Raw genomic sequence first — 24,240 nt, 5'->3', positions numbered from 1 at the left:
AATTACGAATCTGTTTGTCCAAAATCGACTCAAAACATTCATAGTTCATTTAAATGAATAGCATGTAGTGTGTCACTTTATGTTGCAAACTTTTTTTGTCATAGTGTGAAAGTTAAGTGGTATGATTAGTTGAAGTGCGAAATCCATGAGATGATTGAATAGGTCACAAGGTACATGGAAGTAAAAGGATTTCAAAACAAGGAGGTAATTTAATTTTGTACATAAATCTGAGTTGGAATTTCAAAGCAAAACTTTAAAAAAAAAAAAAACAAACAAACACCACAAGTACCTTTATTTTTCAAAAAATTATTATTGATGCATTAAAATAAAAAAACTGAAGTTGATAAGTAAGTATATGATTTGAAGCAATGACAGATTTTCCAATTTTCCACTTTAAATATTATTTCAGTGAAAATAATTATATGTTGAGTCATAAATCATTAAAAATTCGAAGGTAATAAAATATCAGTCAATTTTATTATTGTTTGGAAGATTTTTCATCATATGATGTGTATTATATAAACAAACCATACAAATAAATATAGACATTAAAATTATATTGTAATTGGAATATTAAGCATCTTCAAATAAAATTTATTTTTTAATAGATAAATGATATTTAGAAAGAAGTAAAAGCATATATGTTCTATGTTCCAAATTTTGTATTGGCTTTTAAATAAATAAATAAAGCAATTCCAAACTATTTAAAACTTAATATGATATCAAATCTTTAAAGAAATTATGAAAAAATCATATTCATAATCTAATTTGTTGATATACTTACACACACACACACACACACACATATATATATATATATATATATACAAAATGGCTAAATTGACCTTTGCATTTACTAAATCAACCCACTTATCATCATTAATTGAAGATCCAACCTTTTATTTATTTATTTATTGGTTTTTGACTCCTGTAGATCCAACATTCAAGAGTAGAATTTTGTTTTGATGATGATTAGGATGGGTGGATCAATTTAATACATGCCTCGGTCAATTTGACAATTCCCTATATATGTATATATATACATACAATTTTATTCTATATAATTACACAATTAATTTCAATGCAATTACTTTGAAGTAAAGTGATATATTCAAAGAGATTCTATCTTCAAAACAAATATCATTTATGTTTAAAATAAATTTATTTAAATAATAATAAAAAATTCCCAAAGAATTTGTTCAAATCTGATCAAGTTTTGAAAAAAAAAATCTTAAATCTAAATAATAATGACATAGTCATAAGAAAGTAACTTTTAGTTTAGACAAAAACTAAATTTAAAATACATCCTAGATATTCAAGTCATATTACTATTCTTAAAAAATATAAGAATGTCAGTGCTATAAAATTCTATTATATCTTTTATTTTTTTAATATTTTATTTGTAAAAGCAATTGCCTAATTTCATTTATTCTTAAAATTATTTTATTCAATGAGAACTTTCCAATTTAGTTGTACTCCAAATAAGTCTTTTTGAAACATATATTTTCAAAAAATTATTTGGTCAGTTATTATATTATATAAGTTTTTCTAAATATGTAAAAAATGAATATAGAGGACAATTATAAACTAAATTACATTATCAATTAAACTACAATGTCATAATTTATTTAACTAGTAACCACTAAATTTCAATAATGTAATTATTTATATTAGTATATTATTCTTCCAATGAAAAAAAATATTTAGATCATTTTAAATTTCATTAAAATACAAGGATTAATAAGAATATATTTTTCGATATTTATACTGCATTATAATGATTACAAAAAAAAAATGTTTTTGTTGAATTTTGAAATCATTTAATTTTAAATCTTATGCAACTAATGAATTACTAAAATTTAGCAATGTTATTTCAAAAGAACTTATTTAACTAATTTAAGTTCTACATCTGTCCAAATTCTAATAAGATAATAAAATTTTATCTTTTTATGAATTTTATAAATTTTACAATTTATTTCTAAAATAATTCTAATCTTTTTTAAGATGATAGTATTTATATCATGATTAGTTTTTATTTACTTTTTTTTATAAATAAAAATTTTCATTCATAATTGATTTTTCAAAAGAAAGGACTGGATAATTTGTTAATACAAAGTATTTTTAACCACATACTTTTATCTTTAATAAGTGATTAAAAATTTATGTCTTGTATTTTTAGAGTAAATATATAAAGATTAAGAATATTTAATCTTTTTTTAAATTAAAAATCTTGTTGATACAATTATATATATATATATATATATATATATATGTGTGTGTGTGTGTATTTATCTTAATTATTAATATTTAAATTTACTCTACTAACAAAGATACATAGATAAATATATTTTACCAAGCCAAATTTAATTATCAGTTTTATTTATTATCAATACATTTTATAATAAAATTTTATTGTTATTACTAAATTCTAGTGATTTTTAATTATTTATATTATGTATTGAAATTGCAATGCTATGTTTACTAAAATATGTTTAGTTTTGAATGTATAATCTTAAAGCATGGTTACATTAACAATTAAAAAAGACAATAGATATATAAGCATGTAAAAATATTTTATTATGCCCCCAAATTTTATATAAATCATCCAAATTATTATACTTAGAAGCACATTTTGAAAAATTACTTTAAGAATTTGAATAAAATTTGTAATATGTTTTTGTAATGAATTGCTAATTTTTGATAAAATAAATCTAAAACATCAGACATTAGAGTGTTTAAACATAAGTGTTTTAATTTAATACCAAAATTATGATACTAAATTTATTTATTAAATATTAAAATTTTATTTTATTCTATATTTATGCTTATACAATCCTTGATTTAAAATTAAGTGCTTTATTTTTAATTATGTGGCAATCCAATCACAATGCTCATCTATAAACTCTTATAACTCTTATAGATATAGATAAATAGATATTAAGTGTATAGATATTAGTTTGTTTAAATTTTAATAACATATTAAATACTTCTAGTAGAAGTAACATAATTCTTTTGTAAGATAACTGATGTCAATAAACTCAAATTTTTCTTATTTAATAGTATAATTTATAATGTAAAAAACACTCTTTTATATGTAATTTTTAAGTTATTAAAATTTTACTTATATACATTTAAAAACATTCAAGATATGTAGATTCTATTGCACTTTGTTAAACAATTGATAATTAATATATACTCATAAAATTATGATTTTATTTATGTTTGATACGATTAGAATAACTCAAACCTCATTATCTTAGATAGCATAGAAGAAAAATAGAATTCAAAATAACTCACAAATTTTGATATAGGTTACTAAAAATAAAATTATTTACTTAGAATTGAGGAAGATGAATTTAAAAACATATAATTTAAATTATGAGCAATTATGAAAGGTCCAAATGTTTATGATATGCATATACAATTAGATAGCTTAAGAAAAAACATAGTATTCTAAGAGAAGAGTAACTAAAAGCAACTTTTGAATACAATTTAAAGGCATTTACAAAGTTTGCACGCAAAAAAGGCTTTAGACAATAGATGTTATTCAAATTCTAATGCATGATCTTTTGTTGAAGTGAAATACAATGTCTATTAGAACATACTTGCATAACATAGGAAAACGTCTTAAAATAGAAAAATATTAAGACTCAAGTCATGTAGATAATAACCCATTAGGTAGAATTCATCTACATGACTTAATTTAAGAATTTTCATGCATGCGGAACTCTATGACATGATTTTATTGTTTAAGACAATATATTTTTTTAAGTGTCTCCATTTGTTGTGTCTTCTTAGGAAAGAAAAAGATGCCCAATCACTTTTTTCCGAGGATTTCGACAGCGGGTGGCACTGCCCCTTCCGGGCAAGCGTGATCGGGCAGGGTAGCCAAAGCAGGAGAGGACGGGCAGCCCGGCTATTTGCGGCACAGCCAGACTGTCTGTCTCGGCCCGGTTTTAGGGTATAGGATCCTTCTTCTTCTTCTGTTCGTCTGCTTCGTCTAGTGCCCCGTGCTTTCATCGTCTTGTGCTGCATGGGCTTGCAGCTACTCCTGTTGCTTGCTCTTAGCGACGCATGGGAGGGGACGGAGGGCTACGGGTTAGAGATTGTGTGGTGTTGGGCACTACACGCCCTCTGATTCTAGTTTCCACTCTAAAAAATAACTCATCCCCCGATTAATGAACGACGTATTGAATTTGATAGATGCTCATCGTTCCATTCTGGCGAGGTGATGAGTCACGAGTAGAGATCCAGCATAGCCTATCCCGCCGAATCCTTACTATTCAGTACGTGTAAAATAAAGCGAATGGTCTAATTTTACCCAAAGGAACAACTCGCAGCGGGACCTCCCGGGCTAATTTAGGGACGGGGTTTGGATCGCTTCGGTGACGGTCGCTGTGGAATCCTCCCAATTCGGGGTGTTGGGTGGTAAAAATTTCAACTTGATGGGTGATCTGCCTGGATGTCCCAGCGCAGAGATGTGGGTGAGGCCGGTGATGACTAGGTGTAGTCGTGCCTTTTCTCCGTTTTGTCCATGATTCACAAGAAAATCTCTGCTTGTTTTGTTCGACGATGCCTGTGATTACAGCATCATGCGCCCTTGGGATTATTGTGGTGTCATCTCGTTGGGACGGAAGTTTCCATCACCGCGTAACTGCTCTGCTGCGAAGGGCCTGCCGCGTGTGTACTCTGGCAACGGTCTCTATTCACCAGGAGACCTTAATTCGTTACACCAGCATCAGCAGCCACAACCACGCCAAGGCCTCGCCAGGTTGCAGCGCAAGCCTCCAGACTGCAAATGAACGCTTCTTGGGTCTCTACTTTGCCTTCAATTCCAAGTAGCGGAATCTTTCATCGCATGCAGCAACCCGGAATCGCCACTCCCTGTTCAAATATACTCACGGCAAAATTTGATTTGCATGAGCAGCATGGGTCCCATGTGGAGATAGCTACTTTTAAGTGACAGTCTGAAAAAAATTTAGATAGAGCTTTGTTGGGAGCCCTCGAACTGGCGCATGAAGGCGCATGAAGGCGCCAGTTGGTAAACGAACGGACCGAGAGGCTAATGTCCATTGGTTGGGTCGCGGAATCCTAAAGCAGACTTGGGTCAGCATGTCCTTACTCATCATCTGGTCCAATATTGGGGCTCCACTTCCTATTCTCAGGAATTGCTGCATATCTAAGCAGGTTCAACACAGCCTTATTTGGGCTTCAAAACATCTATTCTGGCTGATCTCCCAGTCATCTCCGACTCAATCAATCCTTCTATGTTGCCAACTCAGAGGTACAGCTTCGCTCATGGGATCAACAAGCGATGAGAATTGGTTGACGGATATGTGGTCAATGTACCCCACATTGACTCCTCAGCTGCTGTTTATTCTCCGAATGTCCAAATTTAGGTCACGAATCAGTTGGCCTTTCTCCCTCGTGAGTTTTGTTACCCTCTCTTGGGGCCCTCTTCCCAATGCTTTCTGCACTGTATCACTCCACATTTGGCATGAAAACACTCCCCTCACATGGCGCGCCTAGTATCCTCCGCAACAAGGGCATCCCTATTCGTCATTCTCCCGTTGCAAAGCAACACACAAACTTTTGTTAATGTGCCGTAACTACACTGTACTGCGCAGAGCATGCTTTCTGTGTGAAAGATGGTGGTGAATTCCTCAAGGAGCACTTAATTCAAGGCTTTCTGGATACTGCGTCGAACTTCTTCCTGACAACAGCGGAAACAATCCAGCCGAACCTAATCTCTCTCTCTCTCTCTCTCTCTCTCTCCATCTTACCCGGTTGCTCATATCCACATCGTTGCGGCTTCAACTTCAACGAAGCTGTGGCAGACGTGCGAAACCGTATTGAATGTGGTGTAGACGTCGGAAACCATTCCTGGGTTCCAGTATGCAGGTCTTAATGAGCTCGCCACTCGCAATCTAGACTGTTAAACCGACTGATCTATTCGAATATTCGAAGATTAAGCAACACGCGTTGCTTCATCGTCTGTGCAAGAGTGATGACCCGCGGAGCTTCGAATCCAACTTCTGGTACAGTATCAGAACTCTGACACTGTCAACTGAAACTGGGTTCTATTTCTCCCCTTTTTGTGGCATTATCTGATTGTGGGGTAGTTTATGAGGTTTGGAACGTGAGCTCCGTCATGTGTGGTTTCTCATTATGATAGCTGAACTAATCAATGTCACATATTTAATTAGAGCAGTAGAATTCTCATAAATAAAAAATAATAACTCATGGTTGAACTAATTTTTGGTAGTAAATGTTCAAGTAATGCTATAGTTCATGTTTATTGTTAAAACGTAGTGATCGACTTTTGTTAAGTAGGTTCACTTTCCTTTTCATCCATAACTACATTTATTAAATTTTGGTTTGAGTAACAAAATTAGTCCATCCAAGTTCTGTTCGAACACAAATTAAGCTCACTTTATATGGAACTGTCTAAGAAAAGTGTTAATTTATAACCACGGTATCAAATCTAAAAATGATGTACGTTTAGCTTGCATGCAGCAACTGTTTGTCCAATTAAGAGAAGATGAAGGTCGTTGTGTTTGTCTAAAAATGGGGATTATAATCTTGTTTGAATTGCTTTTAATTACGGCAGCTGTTTTTAAATATAAATTTACCCTCGATTCAGTTCAAAACTAAATGTGCAGATAGTGCATAATAAAGTTATGTCCTGTATCGACTCATGATAATAATAAATCATATTTCATGTTGGGTGCATAGATTATGCGAATTTCAGAAAATAAACATTCACAGTTGTTTGATGTAATTTTTGGTTAACAAAGTAACTCTAAATTCCAGTGCTAAAACATTCACAGAAATATTCTCCGATTGGGAGACTGATACTTTCAATTTCATATTATTTTTGCTCACATGCCACTGTTTAAGGGCTGGAAGAGGACAGAACTATTTAGTGTTGAAATATTGTTGTCCAGAAAATCAGAAACAAAGAAAAAATCTGTTTGTTATTCTTCAAAATACATACAACGTAATTTAGAGCAAAAACATTGAAAGTTACACATGGACTATTTTCAACAATTTTATTGCTTGAATCCACAGATTGATTACTAGACAATGGTTGAATAATGATGGTCATTCTTTCTTTTGCATAAAAAAGTTGTTTGGTTAGAATACCAGCACACAGTTAGAGATTATTTGAATTTTATGTCTACAAACATCATATGTTGTTTCATCCACACGTTCAGAACATGAAATCACATCTACATCTTTGAAGTCATTGAGAAACCAATCATAAAATATTAATTTAAAGAAATTCCTTATACTGCAACACAGTATAATCAATCATCATTATTGACCATTTTAATGAGAAAATTTCAACAGTGTTTTTTCAAGTAAAGAGCTTCAGTTGGATTGTTCCTCTTAAAAAGTTGGTACATTTCCTTCTACCAAATTCAGTTTTGAGAATGCCCTCACATACCAACACAGAAAAAGAACAAAAATCAAATAATGAAAGAGTGAAAGGAGTTATATGAATGAGCTGTAAGCACTTTACGTCAATAAAAGATAAAATACATAAAGAAACAGGAACACTATAATGCATGTCAATGTGTCATTTTAAGGGTTTTACTCAAGAATGTATCATTATGAAGCATTTCTAAAGTATCTGTACTGACTATATTATAATTATATGCTAAAGTATTAATTTATGTTTTGCACCAGTTAATGAATCAAGTATATTTAATTTAACAGTATTTGTTTGCGTTACTCAAGTAAGCTAGTTTCGGCTAATTTAACAATAAATAAATAAAACTGTAGTGTATTTGCATCCTTTCAATACAGCTTCACAGAAACCATTTTTAGCAACCTTTTTGCACAGGAGATGCTCTACTGCTACCTTACCAAACTCCTTATTTATTGTCAGAGTACCGATTGCTTTATTATTGAAACATATATAGTAAGTCACTAGTTCTCAAGGATATTCAATGAATCTAAATGTCTCAAAACTATCATTTCCCAATACTGTTTCTTAATGTAATGATTATAAAATATTATTGGATTCGAGTATCATATGAATATTCACATAAATAAATCGGTGTTTCATATATAATTAGAAAATCACTTTATAAAACAAAGTCTTAAAAAAAGGATTTAATAAGTGTTTGTTAAAATATTAACTGAATTTATTTATTTATTTATTTATAACTCATTATTACAAAATTGTTATATATTCCTACTTGTTTGATTGATCTGAAAATTCTGACCATCAATACAAAGTTAAAATATATCACAATGAATGATTATTTGATGTGTATATTTGGGAACAAATATGGTTGGAAACTCCTTGTTAATTAGTGAAAAAAATCCCATGATTTAGAAACCCAATGATGTATGGGTGATATGGTCTTCATGAGATAAAACTATTCAAGAAGGATTCATTATCTATCACATGTTTGATGTCATCTCACTCCAATCCAAGGTGAACACAACCCAAAAGAATGCTCCGAAGCACGGGAACATGGAGAACAATGGGAAAGGTGAGTCAAAAGAGAATAAAAAAAGAAGAAAGAATTGCATCTCTTTGTTGGGGAAGCGCAACTCTTGTTCCCTATCACACCCACTCGAGGCAACTTGGGAACTTTTGGGAACATCTATTTGTAGTATCACTACAAGAGATTGGTTTTCCATGTCAAGCCAAATCATGTCGGGCCCATATTAGAAATAAAGGGACATGAGGTACAACATTTGCACATTGAAAAAGTTGTGGCAATCCAACAACACAAAAGAAGCCATGCAAACACACAAAATATATACACAAAATATTTCCCTTCAGAACTTGTTCCCCTCCTTTCACCATGTGGTCATACCCATCCTCCATCACCATCATTTCCATCTTTGGTCAATTTGGCTTTGGAACTCATTCTTTTTGCACGCACATCAATAATTGTATGATATATTCATAAAATTAGGGGAATATTTTGCTTTGTTGCCTCAATCTTTCCATATTTCGCTTCACACAACTAAAAGCGAGAAAAGCACATCTAAAGGATAGACGAGCAACGACGGATGTCGAGATGGACGAAGCTGAAAGCATGAACGAGAAACGGTTTCCGTCGACGTCGATTCCCCAACGAACTCGACGTCGCTGGTGGTCGTCGTCGTCGCTGTCGTCGCCGTTTACTGCATTGTGCTTTGCAGAGCGAGACAACTCTCACGGGCACGTCAAGCTGCAGGCCTATGGGCTATGGACTATGGCGTTGCTGATCCAGCTGGAGCTTTGGAGCTTGTTCGCTGACGAAGTGCGTGCAAGTGTTCGCTCACGGCGATCGTCCGTGGCATGGGGAGAAGGACATGTTACAACTTAGCTGCCACGGGAGGATCTATCATTGTTGCAGGCGTGGAGGTGCAATACTTGGAGGAATTCCAGCTCTGTGATCAGGAATTAGGGTTTTGACATAATTGGTGCGTGGTGCAGTGAGGGCCTACGTCTATCGTGTCGGTGTAATTCACCAATCGAAGTGCGATTCTGGATATTTGCTTAATTTCGTAGTTGTCGAGTTTTGAGTTCGTAGGGACGGGGAAATTAGACATGCACGTGGGTAGGTCTTGCGTCTACTTTTGCTGTGCAAAGGATTAGCTCTGGATTGCGTCAATTTTTTACTCTCAGTATCTCTGATCTAGATGAATTTCTCCTTCTTTCATAAATCAGGGGTTGGATACATTGGCAATTGTATGATTGTAGTCTGAGCGAATGTGTTTTATTGAGAGGTTTTCGGTTCTGAAGGACTCGGAAATCGTGTCCAGAACTTGAAGAAAATGTCGAAGCGGAGGTTTGGATTCGAGGGTTTTGGCATAAGCAAGAAAACGAATTTCGAATTTGAGGCGCAACCTGCCAAGCCGCGTCTGTATTTACCATCCCCTTCACGGAATAGGCGCTCCGACAACGTGGAGGATCATGATTTAGATAACATTGGATACGAGGACGATGAGCGTGACTCTGAGAATTTCATGGACCGTGCTCTGCCTAATGCCTCTAGAAGTAGTCAATGTGCTAGTGGATCATTGGGCAAGCCACTGAAGGGGAAACAGGATGAACCATGGTTTGGAAGCGATGACGATGACAATGACAATCATGCAGGAGGTGGCGCCGTGCCTGATGATGATGAAGTCGATCCGCTCGATGCGTTCATGGAAGGCATTCGCGAGGAGGTTGGATTGTGTCTGATGATACTTCTGTGCTAACTTATGCTTCATTTGAATCGCATTACGTACACGGCAATGGGTTTGAAGCCAACATTATCGTTGGCTGTTTTTCTAGAGCACGTTCTAATTTCATCTTTAAACCCATAGATCATGGTGCGTATTTAACCAAGCTACACTTATTGGTGTGTCTTTTGGCATTGACCAACCTGGATGGGAGCATCAGCAAAGGTTATTGTCAAACTGGGTGTGAGGATATGTTCAAGAGGTTTAATGAAAATTTATAGAGTGATACGCCCGCTAGTGCAACTGGATTTGAGAGCTCAATTGCCGAAACCATAGTTGCCCATAACCCTAGTTTGTTTCAAGTGCATGTGCTTGCTCTTTGATAATTCATTGGCAAACTTGCCACTCTTTGAAATACTTACTTTTAATGTGGACGCTATTCTGCCATAGTACCTTTTTTTACATTTTGCTTGTTGATTTCAGCTAATTGTCTGGATTGCTCCTGTATCGGTCAGACATTATGCCAGCTTTCAGTCTAGTAACGTACTTTGACTACACTAGTGTGGGGAGTTAATTGTAGATGTCCGATTTTACGCACCAGCTCACAAGCAAGACAATTTATGAGATCTTAATATGAATTTTGTAGGTGAAGAAAGCACCTGTAAAACCCAGAGCTATAGTCGAAGAGTTGGAGGATGACGAAGATGATCCAATGGAGAGTTTTCTCAAGGCTCGACGGGACGCAGGCCTCTCATTGGCTGCTGAAGCCTTGCACGCTGGTTATGATAGTGACGAGGAAGTGTACGCGGCTGCGAAGGCAGTTGACAATGGACAGATTGAGTACGACTTTGATGACAATGCAATTGTGACCTTAGACAAAAAGAAGATCGAGTCTCTTGCTCCTCTAGACCACAGTGACCTGGATTATGATCGATTTTCGAAGGACTTCTACGAAGAGTCTGCCTCAATTTCAAGTGAGTTGTTTCCGATGTTATGTCCTCTGAGGCACGAGTACATACTAGGTTGTAGGTTTCACTTTGATCATGCCTTGCTTATAGATTTGCTTTGTTTTTTCATTAGTGTTACTGTTGCAATAATGAGATTAAGCGGAAAAATGTCAGGAAACGATGTTGGAATTTGTAACGTGAAAGTTTTGTCATGTTATATTCCAAGAATTTTTTAGAATAGGGTTTCAAAATATTTCGAGATACAATCGACCTACTCGACCTACTTTCTCCTCTTGCTTCATGAATATTTCCCTGGATGCAGGTATGACTGAAGAGGAAGTAGCAGTCTATCGCAAATCACTGGCTATTAGGGTATCGGGATTTGACGTTTCAAGACCTGTGAAGACGTTTGAAGACTTAAGTTTTGATCCTCCGTTGATGAATGCAATGGCAAAACAGGGTTACGAAAAACCTACTGCGATTCAATGCCAGGCTTGTCCGATAGTATTGTCAGGTCGAGACTTGATAGGAATCGCTAAGACCGGATCAGGAAAGACCGCAGCCTTTGTTCTGCCTATGATGGTACATATTATGGATCAACCAGATCTTAGTAAGGGCGAAGGTCCTATTGGTGTTATTTGTGCACCAACACGTGAGCTTGCTCAACAAATTTATTCGGAGGCCAAGAAATTTGCTAAGGTGTATGGTATCAGAGTCTCGGGTGTTTATGGAGGGATGTCCAAGTTTGAGCAGTTCAAAGAGTTGAAGGCTGGATGCGAGGTAGTAGTTGCTACCCCTGGACGCTTGATAGACATGATAAAGATGAAAGCGTTGACGATGCGCCAGGCAACATATGTTGTGCTTGATGAAGCTGATCGCATGTTCGATCTAGGGTTTGAACCTCAGATTCGATCCATTGTCGGGCAAATCAGGCCCGATCGCCAAACGTTACTATTTTCTGCTACTATGCCAAAGCGAGTGGAGCGTCTTGCTCGTGAGATTCTGACAGATCCAATCAGGGTCACAGTTGGTGAAGTTGGAAGTGCAAATGAAGATATTACGCAGGTCTGTGGTTTTTCCAATGTTACTTTTTATTCTGTTTCCTGTTGTTCAATAAAATGTCTTCTTCTTGCATACTCCACATTTGCTAACATCCGATGGGTGAACTTGGTCATGAAATTGGATTAATCTACGTTTTATATCTAGATTTTCTATTATTTCCACAGGTTCCCATGCTTACGATTGCACTCTTAACCTTTTACAAACTTGAACATTAATCTCAGGTGGTGACTGTTCTGCCTTCCGACGCCGAGAAAACTCCTTGGTTAATTGACAGGCTGCAGAATTTCGTAGATGATGGAGATGTTCTGGTATTTGCGTCTACAAAGTTGAGAGTGGAGGAGCTAGAGGGAAAAATTACCGAGAAGGGCTTTAAAGTCGCTGCTCTTCATGGAGACAAGAGCCAGGCTACAAGAATGGAAGTTTTGCAGAATTTTAAGAATGGAATTTATCATATTCTTGTGGCAACTGATGTAGCAGCTCGAGGTTTGGACATTAAGTCTATTAAAACGGTTGTGAATGTTGATATCGCTAGAGATATGGATAGTCATGTACACCGGATTGGACGAACAGGGAGAGCTGGTGATAAAGATGGGGTGGCTCATACACTTGTGACAGGAAAGGAAGCCCGTTTTGCTGGTGAACTTGTGACAAGCCTCATTGCGGCAGGACAGAATGTCCCCACAGAGCTGAAGGACCTTGCCATGAAGGTCTGTTACTAATTTCTATTTGTTGCATCTCGACTGCTGTCCATTTCAGGCTAAGAAACAGGCTCAATTGTACTTACACAGGAGCTGTAGATAAATTGTCACATGGACTAGGTTTTGAGTTTGTAGATCGCCTTCAAATAAGAACCAAGTGAGGTTTGTTTGCTGTCTGCAGCATTTCACTGTCTTAGTCATCGTGAAATTGTGCCCGAACTCCCTAATCTCCATAACTCTTGTATACCACTATATGGGTCGTCATTAAGCTTTTTATATTTGTCCATGATTCAAGTTTTATTTGCTTGCTCCTTTGTTTCGCTGTTTGGTAGGATGGTCGTTACCGTGCTCAACGAGAGGGACAGCGTAAGGGGGGAGGAGGAGGAGGAGGTGGTGGTGGTGGTAGAGGTAACGTTCAAAACTCTCTTTGGATGCTACTTGCCCTGAGGCATATTTTCATGGTCTGAACAGGAATTTGCACTCACCTGAGTTTTGCACATGCAGGAAAAGGTAGAGGTCGTGGTGGAGGACAGGGGAAAGATGGACGAGGTGGAGGTGGAGGGCGGAATGTTCGAGGTGTTGACTTTGGCTTAGGTATTGGCTACAGTGCCGATGCTGCGAGTACCGCACCCAGTGCACCTCTAGAAAAAACGCCCAAAGTTCAATACAAGAGAGAAGAGGTTCCAACACGAGGCACTGCTGTGGATTCTCTTAAACTAGGAATGATGGCTCGATTCAAGAGCAGTTTCGTTGCAGCCAATACAGCCAACTCTGTAAGCTACACGCCATCTCAAGCGAATACTCCACAAGGGCTTGTCTATGGTGCCAAACCAACAGTTAACGGAAAGGGCCGCGGAAACTTTGTATCTGCAGGTGGTTTTGCTTCATGAGTTGTCATTTTACAGTCTTAATGGTCATATTGAGGAAGTCTTGGTTTCAAAGATATAGCTTGAAGCATTTCTGTTGGACTTCCCTGCACTTTTCTTGAGGTCATGAGGATCTATTTCAGTTTCCGCTTGTGCTTACCTCTTTAGTTGCGCCATTCCTATACCTTGTCTTGCTGCTCATTTTGTTGAAATTTACTCAAGTCAAGGTCTGTAATATTGTTAACAGCCGCTGTAAGCTGCGGTAGCTTCTATGCGTAGCTTTTTTCTTTTTTCTTTTTCTTTCGTGAAGATCTTTTATTGGATGATTTAAATTTTTTTCATAGTGTATTCCTGATTCTCCTTCTTTGTTATTCTTGCTAGCTCTATTTGATTTTTGCGAGGCCAAGGGTTGTCCTCGAGAACGTTTCTCATGCCGAAGTTTATGTTGCAGGTATTGGTTTTGGATCTCAATCTGGGTCCGGCTTCACATCGGCAGGCTCTTCTGCTCATACATTAGGAGATTTCCAGGGTGGAAACGCAGTTGGGAGGCAAGTTCCAAGTTCAACTGGGTCTACGGGTGGGATTCCTCCGTCTTTAAACGCTTCCTATTCTAGGGAAGTTTTGAATGCAGGATGTGTCCCGCCAGCTGCTACTGCTGTAGGAGTTGAGAGAGCAGTGGATAGAGATGGTGGAAGAGAAAGGGAGAGGTCAAGGTGGGACAGGGATCAGGATCAGATCACAAATAGTAAACAGGATCCTCGAGAAGCAAGTAGTCTTGAAGACGGGAAACCAGATCATCAGTCTGATAGGTATGATAATTTATTTTCTGTTCGAGTGAGCTTGTGCAGGCTTTGTATGTATTTCGGGTCAACTCAGTTTCTATCGTCTATACTAGCACGCATGATTCTGTTACATGCGTACCCAGTCATAAGTTATGTCTGGTGTATTACCATGTCTTTTGGTCCTCTCATGATCGTTCTGTAGTTCTTTTCTCTCAGTTACAAGACATAGTTGAAGACTACACAGCAGTTCTTCACCAGATACTCTCCTGTCGAAATGAACATATTGAAGCAGAACGTCCATACCCTCTGCAAGACGTAATAGTTGCGAATTTGCACCATGTTCACGATTTCATATCTGTAATCAAGATGAAGTCCGGTAGTCGACTTATGTTGCTCCACATGCTTTTGCAGGGAAAGGCCTAGACAGCGACGACGCCCTTCAGGTTGGGATCGGTAACGGTTGATCTAGTTCATGGACTAAAGTGATCTTCTTGAAGTTATTGCTAGCGTTAGGATGTTGGAGGACATCTGTATAGCATGCAGCGCGGCTAATTTATGTCTAATACGATGGCCACTACATGCTTCGATGGCTCCTGCACAAGTTTCTTCCTCTCTGGTCAAGGTTTAAATGTTTTGTGAAGGGTTTAGCTCTGGTGAATCTAGAGTTCAGAAATGTAATTACTGTCTCTCTACTTATGCTTGACCTTGAAGGAGACCTCTATGATCACTGACTTGTGATCTGCAGCTGCTAGAGAGTTTTTAGTGTAGAGGAAGTTGCCATGAGAGCCTCCGTCAAATTTTTATTTGTATAATAATACGACCACGGTTACTTAGACCCTGAACATCATCTGGACAGGCTCCAAGTTCGGCTACTTTCATTGAGCGGGAAAATGTTGCATGGTTGGTTGTTTAACGAACCGTCATACGGTTGCATACCTTACAATTCAATAGTCTGGTACAACAAGTGTGATTTCTACGTTCACCGTTACTGGACATACAACGAAATATGACAATTGCAGTAAATATCAGGCGTGCATTTTGCAATGGCTCGAGACGGTCACGAATCCGGTGACTCTGAAGACCCACCTCCCCTCAATTTCTGCACACCTATTTTTGAAATACTCGTTTGGATTGGTAAGCAGCATAATTGGTTCTAGTTAACATCTTTAGCGTAGCCCAGGGGGTTAGCAGTGGAGAATGTAAAACGTCGTTCTTAGTCTTGGAATTCAGATCGGAAGAAATAGCAGGGGGAGGGGAGGGCGGAGGCTTGGAGAGTAACCGGTGGGGATGGTGGTTCGATCAGCTGGTCTGACTGTTGGGTTAGTTATCTCAACTCCATCCTCCTGAACACTTTCTCCCCCTCTCTGTTCTTCTGCCCAATTCCAGTGCTGCACTCGCTTGATCCTTCTCCCCTCCCTCCCCTCTTGCTTGCTCCGTGTATCTAAGATGGGAGGTCGAAGCCCACAACTATGAATTGCATTTCACTAGCAGCTCATGCTTCTCTTCATCCGCGTGATTGCTTGAACATGGATCACAATTTTACGTGGTCTGTTTGGGGAATATGTTGACGGGAAAGGGACTTCGCGATGCTCCAACGACTCTCAGCGACTTGGAGCATTGGTGTGCGATGCTCCAACGGAGTGCATTTGTAGAGTCCTTTCGAGGGTTGTTTGTAAAATCACAAGAGCTGGGTGGTGGGCGGTTGTAATCGCAGTATACGCTCAGTGGTAGTGCAGATGGTCTGGGGAGATTGTTTCAAGTTCAGAGTCCCCTCATAGCGTCATGCCTCTTGGGGAAGTTGGAATAAGGTATGATATTCCAGTTTTTTGTTGTAGTTTTTTTCGCTTCGCTGCGCTGAATTTGTGTTTGCAAATCATGAGGCGCTCGCTTCAAGCATTTGTATGAAGTGTTGTTTGGCCGTGTGTTCTCTCCGCACGTCTTTGTGCCATAATTCAGTCGAAGAATACGTACTTCAACAGGTTTAGGAGTGCGATGGGTCTGGCCATTCTGTGAACCACTGTCTCTTGGGATTCCTTGTTCATGGTCGACTGTGACCAGCAGGTATTCTTGGTTCCTGGCATCCTGGCCTAAGTTGCTCGTATGTTTGCAAGGTGCACTGTTAGGCGTTGTGCCGTATGAGGTGCTGTTTGATTGATTTCCCTTTATCTCCTCGCGGAATCAAACTCGCAGTCTGAGGGATCTATGTCGCATTCTCAATTCCGAGAATAAGTTGGATTGCTAGTTTCTATCATTATCAAGATAGAAGCGTGTTCTTTTTCAAGAAGAATAACGAGATGTGCTGAGTAACTCCAACCATGCATGCTAAAGTGTTTTTGGTCTCAGTGCTGACTTGAAGGATTTTTAAGTCGTAACTCTGGTCACTCGCAGAGCACATTTTTGGAGCCGAAATGGTCCAGGACAAGAGACGGAGTTCCAAAATTGGTTTTGCAACTGGGAGCTTACAAAGAGAAGCTTTCAAGTTGCGGAGGAAACAGTGCATTCACAACTGGCGGGCACGGAGAGGCACCATAACGAGATCAGAGCTGGACCATACATAAGATCTGAGAAATCTTCACAGAAGCGAGATATTCAGTGAGTGGAAAGGGGAAGAGAGTGATGGACGATTCTGAGTGGGAGAGAGCAGTGATGCAGGGACATTCTTTTGCAAACACTTGCCAATGGTTTCCTCGACCGAAGCTGGAGATACCCTACACTGAGCCGGCAACTTTAAGGAGGCGAGGGGGAGCGGCCAGTGCGCAGTCTCCTCGAGGAATTTACGATTTTCCCATCTCCCCTCAAAGCCCTAGCGAGGGCATAATGTTGAGCCCCCCCATGAAAGTAGCACCCATGAAAACAACACCCCGGTCCTGTGTCCAAGATTCCATCGACCAGGCGCCGATGTGTGCTCAATTTAGCCCTGGAAGCAATCATCCAGGCCATGGTTTCGGTGACTGCAATGCCCAGTGCGGTAGGAATTTGTGCTACAGGTCCCCTGTTTCACAATTTAGCTCTGGAAGTAATTTCTCAAGCCATGGCTTTGGTGATTGCAACGCTGAGTGCAGCAACAACAGAAATTTTTGCAACAGATCCCCTGCTTCACCATTTTTTAGTTCTGGTGAAAATGTTTTGGTCCGCTGTAATCAAACCAAATGGCTCGTTGGACAGGTGCAAACCCCATTTATATTTTACAGACATTCTCTCTGATTTTTGGTTATTCATCTCTTAGCAGCTCGATCCTCCACGACTTAGAAAATATGCTATAGAGATTAATTCATATTTATGCACCAGAAGCGCATGTATTTTTGCATACTGGTTTTTGAATCTCTGTTATGTTCCTGTGAGTAATTTCACAATTGCCTGTCTGTTGGCTAGGTGAGGCGCACGTCATCCACCAACATCAAAGTTTGGATCGGAGCGGCAGACACATTGGTGAATGTTCCGGTAGAATTATTGCCGACCCACTTGGCGCGGTTGGATTGCCCAACGCCCTCCTCATCACCTCGTGATTCTCCTAGTGCAGCTGAGTCCGAGATCAAGGCTCGTGTGCAGTGCGTGAGGCCGGCGCATTTGTCCCACCGGCACCTCTATCAGCGCATCTCACCTGCCGGTTCTTTGACCAGTACTCCGCAGGTCCGAGCATCCCAACCATTGCTTTGACGTGTCCATTTTCGTTTGGCATGGATTTTTTGACTCTTTCCCACCGCATTTTTAAACATTGCAAATCTCTTGGAGGAGTTTTGTAATGGACTGTGAAAGATCATGCAAGACGAGCTGTTGGATTTCAACCTCCACATTTTATAATATCACTTGAAAGTATTTTATCTCAAGTTACAATTGCACAAATTGTTTGCTTCTCTTAGTTAGAATCACCTGATGTGAACATAGATACTTGCGAAAGGGTTGAATACAGTTCCTGCGACCTCCCGTTGCTTCTGAATGCTGTAGTGGTTAAGCTACAATTGCTTACATGTTTAGTGCATTAGGTATTTTTACTATTCACGTATTTTGGCTGGATATGAACTTATTTTTAACAGGTCGTATGTGGGCATGTAGTTAACAACACGATTCAAGGTTTTCTATTCCTTGCTGCTTGCAGATGCGTCAAACTCAATACACAAGCCCTGCACCCAGAGACCCACGATTGAATTACGAGAGACCTGGTCATGGTTTCGTACCTTCCAATGCTTCCACTCCACCAGATCTATTAGAGCTTGTCGTAGAACAGTTCGAGAAGAAGATGCCCGTTCCTCCACCACATTCCATCTTAAAGCGTTCCAGCGACCCCCTTAAACCTGCGAGAGAGGAATCCATCCCTCCAAGACCAACATTCGGGGCACACAGGAACTACGCTGATTTTCAAGCTCAGTACAATTGGAGGCAATGTCTTTCACAGAGCAGTCAAGAAGGTGCAAATTTAGCAGTCCAAATCTTGTATACTTTACGGTTCCAATGTCACCTGTTTTCATTGCAACCTAGGTTTTCAGCGGTGCTACCCAAAGCAGCAACAAGAATGACGCAAGCTTGAGCCAGTATTAACCACTCTGTACAATTCTGTTGGTGATCTTGCTTCAGTTAACGGACCAAGCTACCCCCGGGCTTCAGCATTGCCAATGCTAAACCTTAACCTAAACAGTGAGGGTGCACCAACGTTCAGCTCGCCATATACAACCGGAGGACAACACTGCAATTGTCTCCATGCCAAAGCATCAATTCTGGAAGGCCACGATCTGCTGCACAGTACGCAGTCACCAATGCATGCCCCTGAAGGGGGTTGTGTCGAGTGCCCACTGAACAAACTTCAACAACACGAGCAGCTCTTGTCACTGCAAGTGCCAAAGAAAACCACCTCGGACATTGAAGAGGAGATCAGTCCTAAAAGTCAACCTCCCCCCTGTGAGATTTACATCAAGGGCAAAGAAATACACCACAAGGAGAGACTATCCTCGAGCTCAAGCTGGGTGGAAGGCAGAAATGGATTGCGTCCAGTGAGCAGGAGAAGCCAAGGTTTGCCTCTTGAACGCTCCATTTCCTTGGATAGCTTCCAGTCACCCCTTGTTCCTGGCTTGAGAGACACCAGATCTCCTGAGGCGAAACCTCCAAAACAGTCCACATTCTCAGCTGAGCCGAAGTGGGTGACAGTCATTGAGAAGTTTGGACATTGTATCCGCAAGTTGTAGCAGTTTCTTATTTATTAGTAGTATTATTATTATTACTATTTTCTGTCATTACCAATGCACCTGCTGCATTTCTGCAATTTGTCATCGATGACCTGTTGCAAGAATTCAAGGGCTGTGGATAGTTTGAACGTTTGTAGTTTGCTGATTGAATAGAAAGGATCACTAATGCGTTAATTCTGACATAGTTCTGATAATAAACTTGAACTGATACAATGTGGATCTCATTGCAAATACTGTAACAGGCCTTTCTTTTTTCTGGGCTGAATCTATTTTTTGGGAACCAGTTTATGTGTTAGGATTTCTGAACCTTAAAGTACTCATTTTGTTGTGTTCATTTGTTGAAACAAACTAAATTGGCAGATTGAATTTTGATTTTAAAAGTATGAATGATTGTTGAATCATGCACATGACCAATGTGGGATGAGTAGTTTTATTGAATTTTTATTGAAGCTTTATAGAATGATTCAAATGTTTCAATGTTCCATTATAAGATTTGAAAAATTAGGGCTTTATGTTCTATGTCATATTAAATTTGGAATTATATTTTTATATAAATATATTAAGAAATAAATTTAGGGAGTTGTTAAAGCTACACCCCCTTCCCAACTCATGATTTGCTTTTGTACAAGTTCCATGTCCCCCACCCTGTTCCCATCCCCCATCTCCATTCCCATACCCCAACCCCATTGTTTTCCTCTTTCCCTTTGGTCATAGCACTGCCAAAAATTAATGGTATATGTATGTATGTTTAAGTATATGTAACTATGCATTTTTATTTTTATGTTTTTGAATAGAAGTCAACAATGACTTGTGCAATATAAAGTAGAAGTTCTTTTGTTCCACTGTCATTATTTATTCAATTAGAATCTTTCATTTTAAGTAATTGTTTGAAGTTTATTAACTTTATCATGGATAATTAAATGTTTTGTAATCTCTATGTGATTACTTTTTTACATTAATTAATTTTTAATAATTTAAAAATTACTATTGCATTTTGGTATGTGTAAATATAAATATTCTGGGATTTTGAAAAAAAAAATCACTAAATGCTTCACTTCAAAGGCCTGTGCATAATAGAGATTTTTTAAGTACATACTGATTCCAAAATTATTTTGATTAAAATCAATATATTACATCAGTAGAACTGAGATTTTATTTATTTATTTTGTTAACCTTATATGATATAGTTGAGATTTTGAAAAAATAATGTTAGATATATAATCTTTTTATTGCAATGAAAACATAAAATCATGGATAGCATTTGATATAAAGAAGTGACACAATAAATAAAAATAAAATAAAACATACACTGGTTGATGCTTTGGCCATAATGAAAAATATATTATTAAGAAATAACCACAATAATCCAATTCTTTATTACTATTCAACCTTTTATTTTTATTTTTTAAAGTCTAAAAAATCAATAGATTATACAATCTAAGTTACATATTTAAGATATTAACAGTATTAACTTAGTGCATATATATATACATATATATATATATATATATATAAGCACAAACCAATATCAATCCCAAGGTCAGAGCGAGAGCTATGGAGTACCAAACCAGCAAGACAACAATCATCTGATAGACAAGTATATTACTCACCCCACTATGAAGAACAAGCACACAACTGACATCACACAGCAAACTTTACTCTCAAACTAGAACAAGAAGCAAGAGACCATGAAGAATACTTCATAAGCAGAATGAGGGACTATCAAGACTTCAACAGGAATTTCAATAAACACAAGCATGGATTGCAGAAGCAACAAGGGTAGAATTGGTATATGTATCGGTTGAATCTTGGACACAACAGTGTAAACACATTGCATATGAGATATACAAAGAAGGTATGGATCATGTAGCTCATGTCCACATTTTCCAGAGTGCTTTGAAATTAAACAGAGAGACAAATGAAGAAGATAATTTAATCCTATTTGGATATACTTTGAGAAAAAAAAAAAAATAATAATAATCTGATTGATATGATGATTATTTGACTGACCATCTGCATTGCATGTTAAGTGAGGTGCTCAAGGATTTTTGTAAGAGGTTTACCACAATCCAAAATGACAAACCGACTTATATATCCTTCAGAGATCATAAACAAAAACAAAATGAGAAAATAGAAGATTTTTATTCAAGGATGAACAAGCTATTTAGGAATTTTAGAGAACCAGCTACAAAAAAGAAAATCTTGCTAAGCAATTTCAGAGCAAGGTTATTACCCCATCTACAATTAGCTGTTGCAGGCTTACTCCATAGAATCCTAGTTGAACACATGGAGTCAGCAAAAGAAGGACAGAAGCCTTGGTTTTCCTGCTTTCTGTGCAAATCATTAGAACAAGTGGCATATCAATGCCCCATGGTGCATGATAAGGAATTTAAACAGATGATTGCTTAAAAAAAAAGATGCATAGGAGAAATCGACATTGACATGCACAATGGAATTAGAAGAGGTATATGTTGGAGCAGTAATTTAAGAATTGGATGATGTATCAATAAGCACTAGAAGCAAGACTAGTAATCCACTACCATCATAGATTGATGTTGACAAGGAAATTAGCAAAGAAAAGTCCAAGAACAATTCGAAGAAAGAGAAAAAGCACACAAATGACATGATATAGTTCGTACAACAACTTCAAGCAAGTGAAAAAAGAAGTCAACTAACATCAACCACCTTAACATTTGAATGGAACTTAGAAGCACTCCTTCTACAAGTAGAGTAGTTAGGTAACAAAGATAAGAATATAGAAGAATCAGTTGCTCCTAGAATTGGCAGCAAAGAGATTATATAGGAAAAAATAGGTACTCAGTTGTTTTCATCAAAGTTAACTCTAACATTAGCAAAACTTATGCACATCACCTCCAGAGTATATGATCACATCAAAAAATACTTAGAGACTGGTAGTTTGATGGCCTTAAGAGTGACAAATTTGCACAAAGATCCATTGATGACCAAAGTGGCAATAGACAGACATATGCCAATTATATCAACTAAAAATCCTAGCAGATGATATACTCTTAGATGAAGGATCTAATGTCAATCTTACAACCAAAACAAAGGTTAAGAAGTTGGGACTTCCTATGCCTAGTTGAAATCACAATACTTTCTATTGCTTGGTAGACCATGGCTACAAGATGCCAAGGTTAAGCATAATTAGGATAACAATCAAGTCATCACAGAAGGGAATGGTACGATAAGAACCATTATAGTAGCCCAAGAACTAAGGATAGATGTAAGAACATCAGATGTACTTGTGTGCTACAATTTATGGAAAGGACTTACAAATGAGAAAAGTAATGTTATTTGTAGTAAAAGAAGATCTAATGGAGCTTTGAGTTGTGATCCTTCCTAGAGTTGATTCTCTTGGAATAAGTAAGATGCATAAGGGCCCCATGTGAGCCCAACTTCCACCACTATATGGAACAAATGTTGTACAACAGGTTCAAGAGGTAGAATAGAAACACTCCCAATTGTGCAATTGCTAAGTTAACTTAAATGTTGGTGTTTGTAGTTCAATTTAACATAATGCCTTCCAAGCAATGATTACCAATATTAATTAATCTTATTTAATCCACCTTGAGTAATTCAAGATCATTTACATGATGTTTACTTGGTTTTATTTATTTATTTATTTATTATGTATGTGTATTTTATTTAGTAGTAGTCAGAATTAATAATAATACCAAGGCAAGTGCAACAACAAATTCAAAGGAAAGGAGAAAAGATTAATTCATTGAAGTTTAATGAATTTGAGATTCAATTGCATCTTTCAAGATCACATACATGGTCTTTACTTGGCTATGGTTGTTCTTTCAAGACCATTCACATGGTCTTTACTCTAGTACCATTAGATTGTTTAAAACCATTTGCATGGTTTTTACTTGATGTTCCATTCAAAACCATACACATTATCTCTACTTGAATTTTGTGTGGTTAAAATGTTATCTTTGGTTAAAACATCTAAATAATTTAAATAAATAAATAAATAAGAACTTATTACTCATTAAGGTAAATTATGAGTAAATCAAATATCCAAATTAAAAAATGTATAGTTACATATACTTAAACATACATATGCATACCATTAATTCTTGGTAGTGCTATGACCAAAGGAAGAGGGGAAAACAATGGAGTTGGGATATGAGAATGGAGATGGAAGATGGAAACAGGGTGGGAGACATAGAACTTGTATAAAAACAAATCATGAGTTGGAAAGGAGGTGTAGGTTTAACAACTCCCTAAATTTATATTTTATAAACAAATATGCAAATATGTTGATGAAAATTATAATAATACCTTTGTAGATGTAAAAAAAATAATTTAAATTATAATATAAAAATAAAGATAATTAATCATTTGAATCTTTTAAACCCAAAAATGGAGTATTGAAGTATTATTGCATAGAAGTGCAATACTTCTTAGGGTTGAATGCAATATTTATGATTCATTTATTTGTTGTTGAGACCTAGTTTTTAAATTACTAATTTATTTTGCCAAATTTCCTTTTGGGTGTTGTCACG

At 37.4% G+C, this 24,240-nt stretch overlaps 2 protein-coding genes and 1 long non-coding RNA gene across 10 annotated transcripts; all 3 read left to right on the top strand.

The window, feature by feature from the left end:
* The first annotated feature begins 4,759 nt into the window (after nt 1-4,759).
* On the top strand, nt 4,760-6,284 carry LOC112274353 (uncharacterized). The gene is made up of 2 exons (XR_002967407.3): nt 4,760-5,427; nt 5,628-6,284. It is a non-coding gene; the product is annotated as an uncharacterized LOC112274353 (long non-coding RNA).
* Nucleotides 6,285-9,153: 2,869 nt separating this feature from the next.
* LOC112278811 (DEAD-box ATP-dependent RNA helicase 24) lies at nt 9,154-15,373 on the top strand. 6 transcript variants are annotated; one of them, XM_073539838.2, is made up of 10 exons: nt 9,157-9,373; nt 9,775-10,179; nt 10,823-11,150; nt 11,446-12,188; nt 12,407-12,668; nt 12,801-12,892; nt 13,216-13,291; nt 13,388-13,756; nt 14,201-14,558; nt 14,943-15,373. In XM_073539838.2, exons 1-10 carry the CDS (start codon nt 9,308-9,310, stop codon nt 14,986-14,988), a joined length of 2,745 nt encoding a protein of 914 aa, XP_073395939.1. In that variant the 5' UTR covers nt 9,157-9,307; the 3' UTR covers nt 14,989-15,373. The 6 variants fall into 6 exon arrangements, 5 of the variants coding, with proteins under 5 accessions (XP_073395939.1, XP_073395929.1, XP_090102683.1 ...); XM_090246557.1 differs by having other exon boundaries at nt 9,165-9,432; XR_016500259.1 differs by having other exon boundaries at nt 9,154-9,373; nt 12,407-12,892; nt 13,388-13,656.
* A 143-nt stretch (nt 15,374-15,516) lies between these two features.
* On the top strand, nt 15,517-20,091 carry LOC112278812 (uncharacterized). Of its 3 annotated transcripts, XM_024512608.3 has the most exons (6): nt 15,867-16,339; nt 16,511-16,592; nt 16,920-17,696; nt 17,904-18,161; nt 18,628-18,937; nt 19,104-20,091. In XM_024512608.3, the coding sequence occupies exons 3-6, from the start codon at nt 17,148-17,150 to the stop codon at nt 19,706-19,708; spliced, it is 1,722 nt and encodes a 573-aa protein (XP_024368376.1). In that variant the 5' UTR covers nt 15,867-16,339; nt 16,511-16,592; nt 16,920-17,147; the 3' UTR covers nt 19,709-20,091. The 3 variants fall into 3 exon arrangements, with proteins under 3 accessions (XP_090102698.1, XP_024368376.1, XP_090102692.1); XM_090246572.1 differs by lacking the exons at nt 15,867-16,339; nt 16,511-16,592 and adding an exon at nt 15,517-15,850; XM_090246566.1 differs by lacking the exon at nt 16,511-16,592.
* The last annotated feature ends 4,149 nt before the right edge of the window (nt 20,092-24,240 follow it).

Source organism: Physcomitrium patens, chromosome 2, assembly GCF_059467195.1.
Source record: "Physcomitrium patens ecotype Gransden chromosome 2, ASM5946719v1, whole genome shotgun sequence".
Lineage (NCBI taxonomy): Eukaryota > Viridiplantae > Streptophyta > Bryopsida > Funariales > Funariaceae > Physcomitrium > Physcomitrium patens.
The sequence above is the reverse complement of the archived record's forward strand: the minus strand, read 5'-3'. Positions and strand labels throughout refer to the sequence as shown.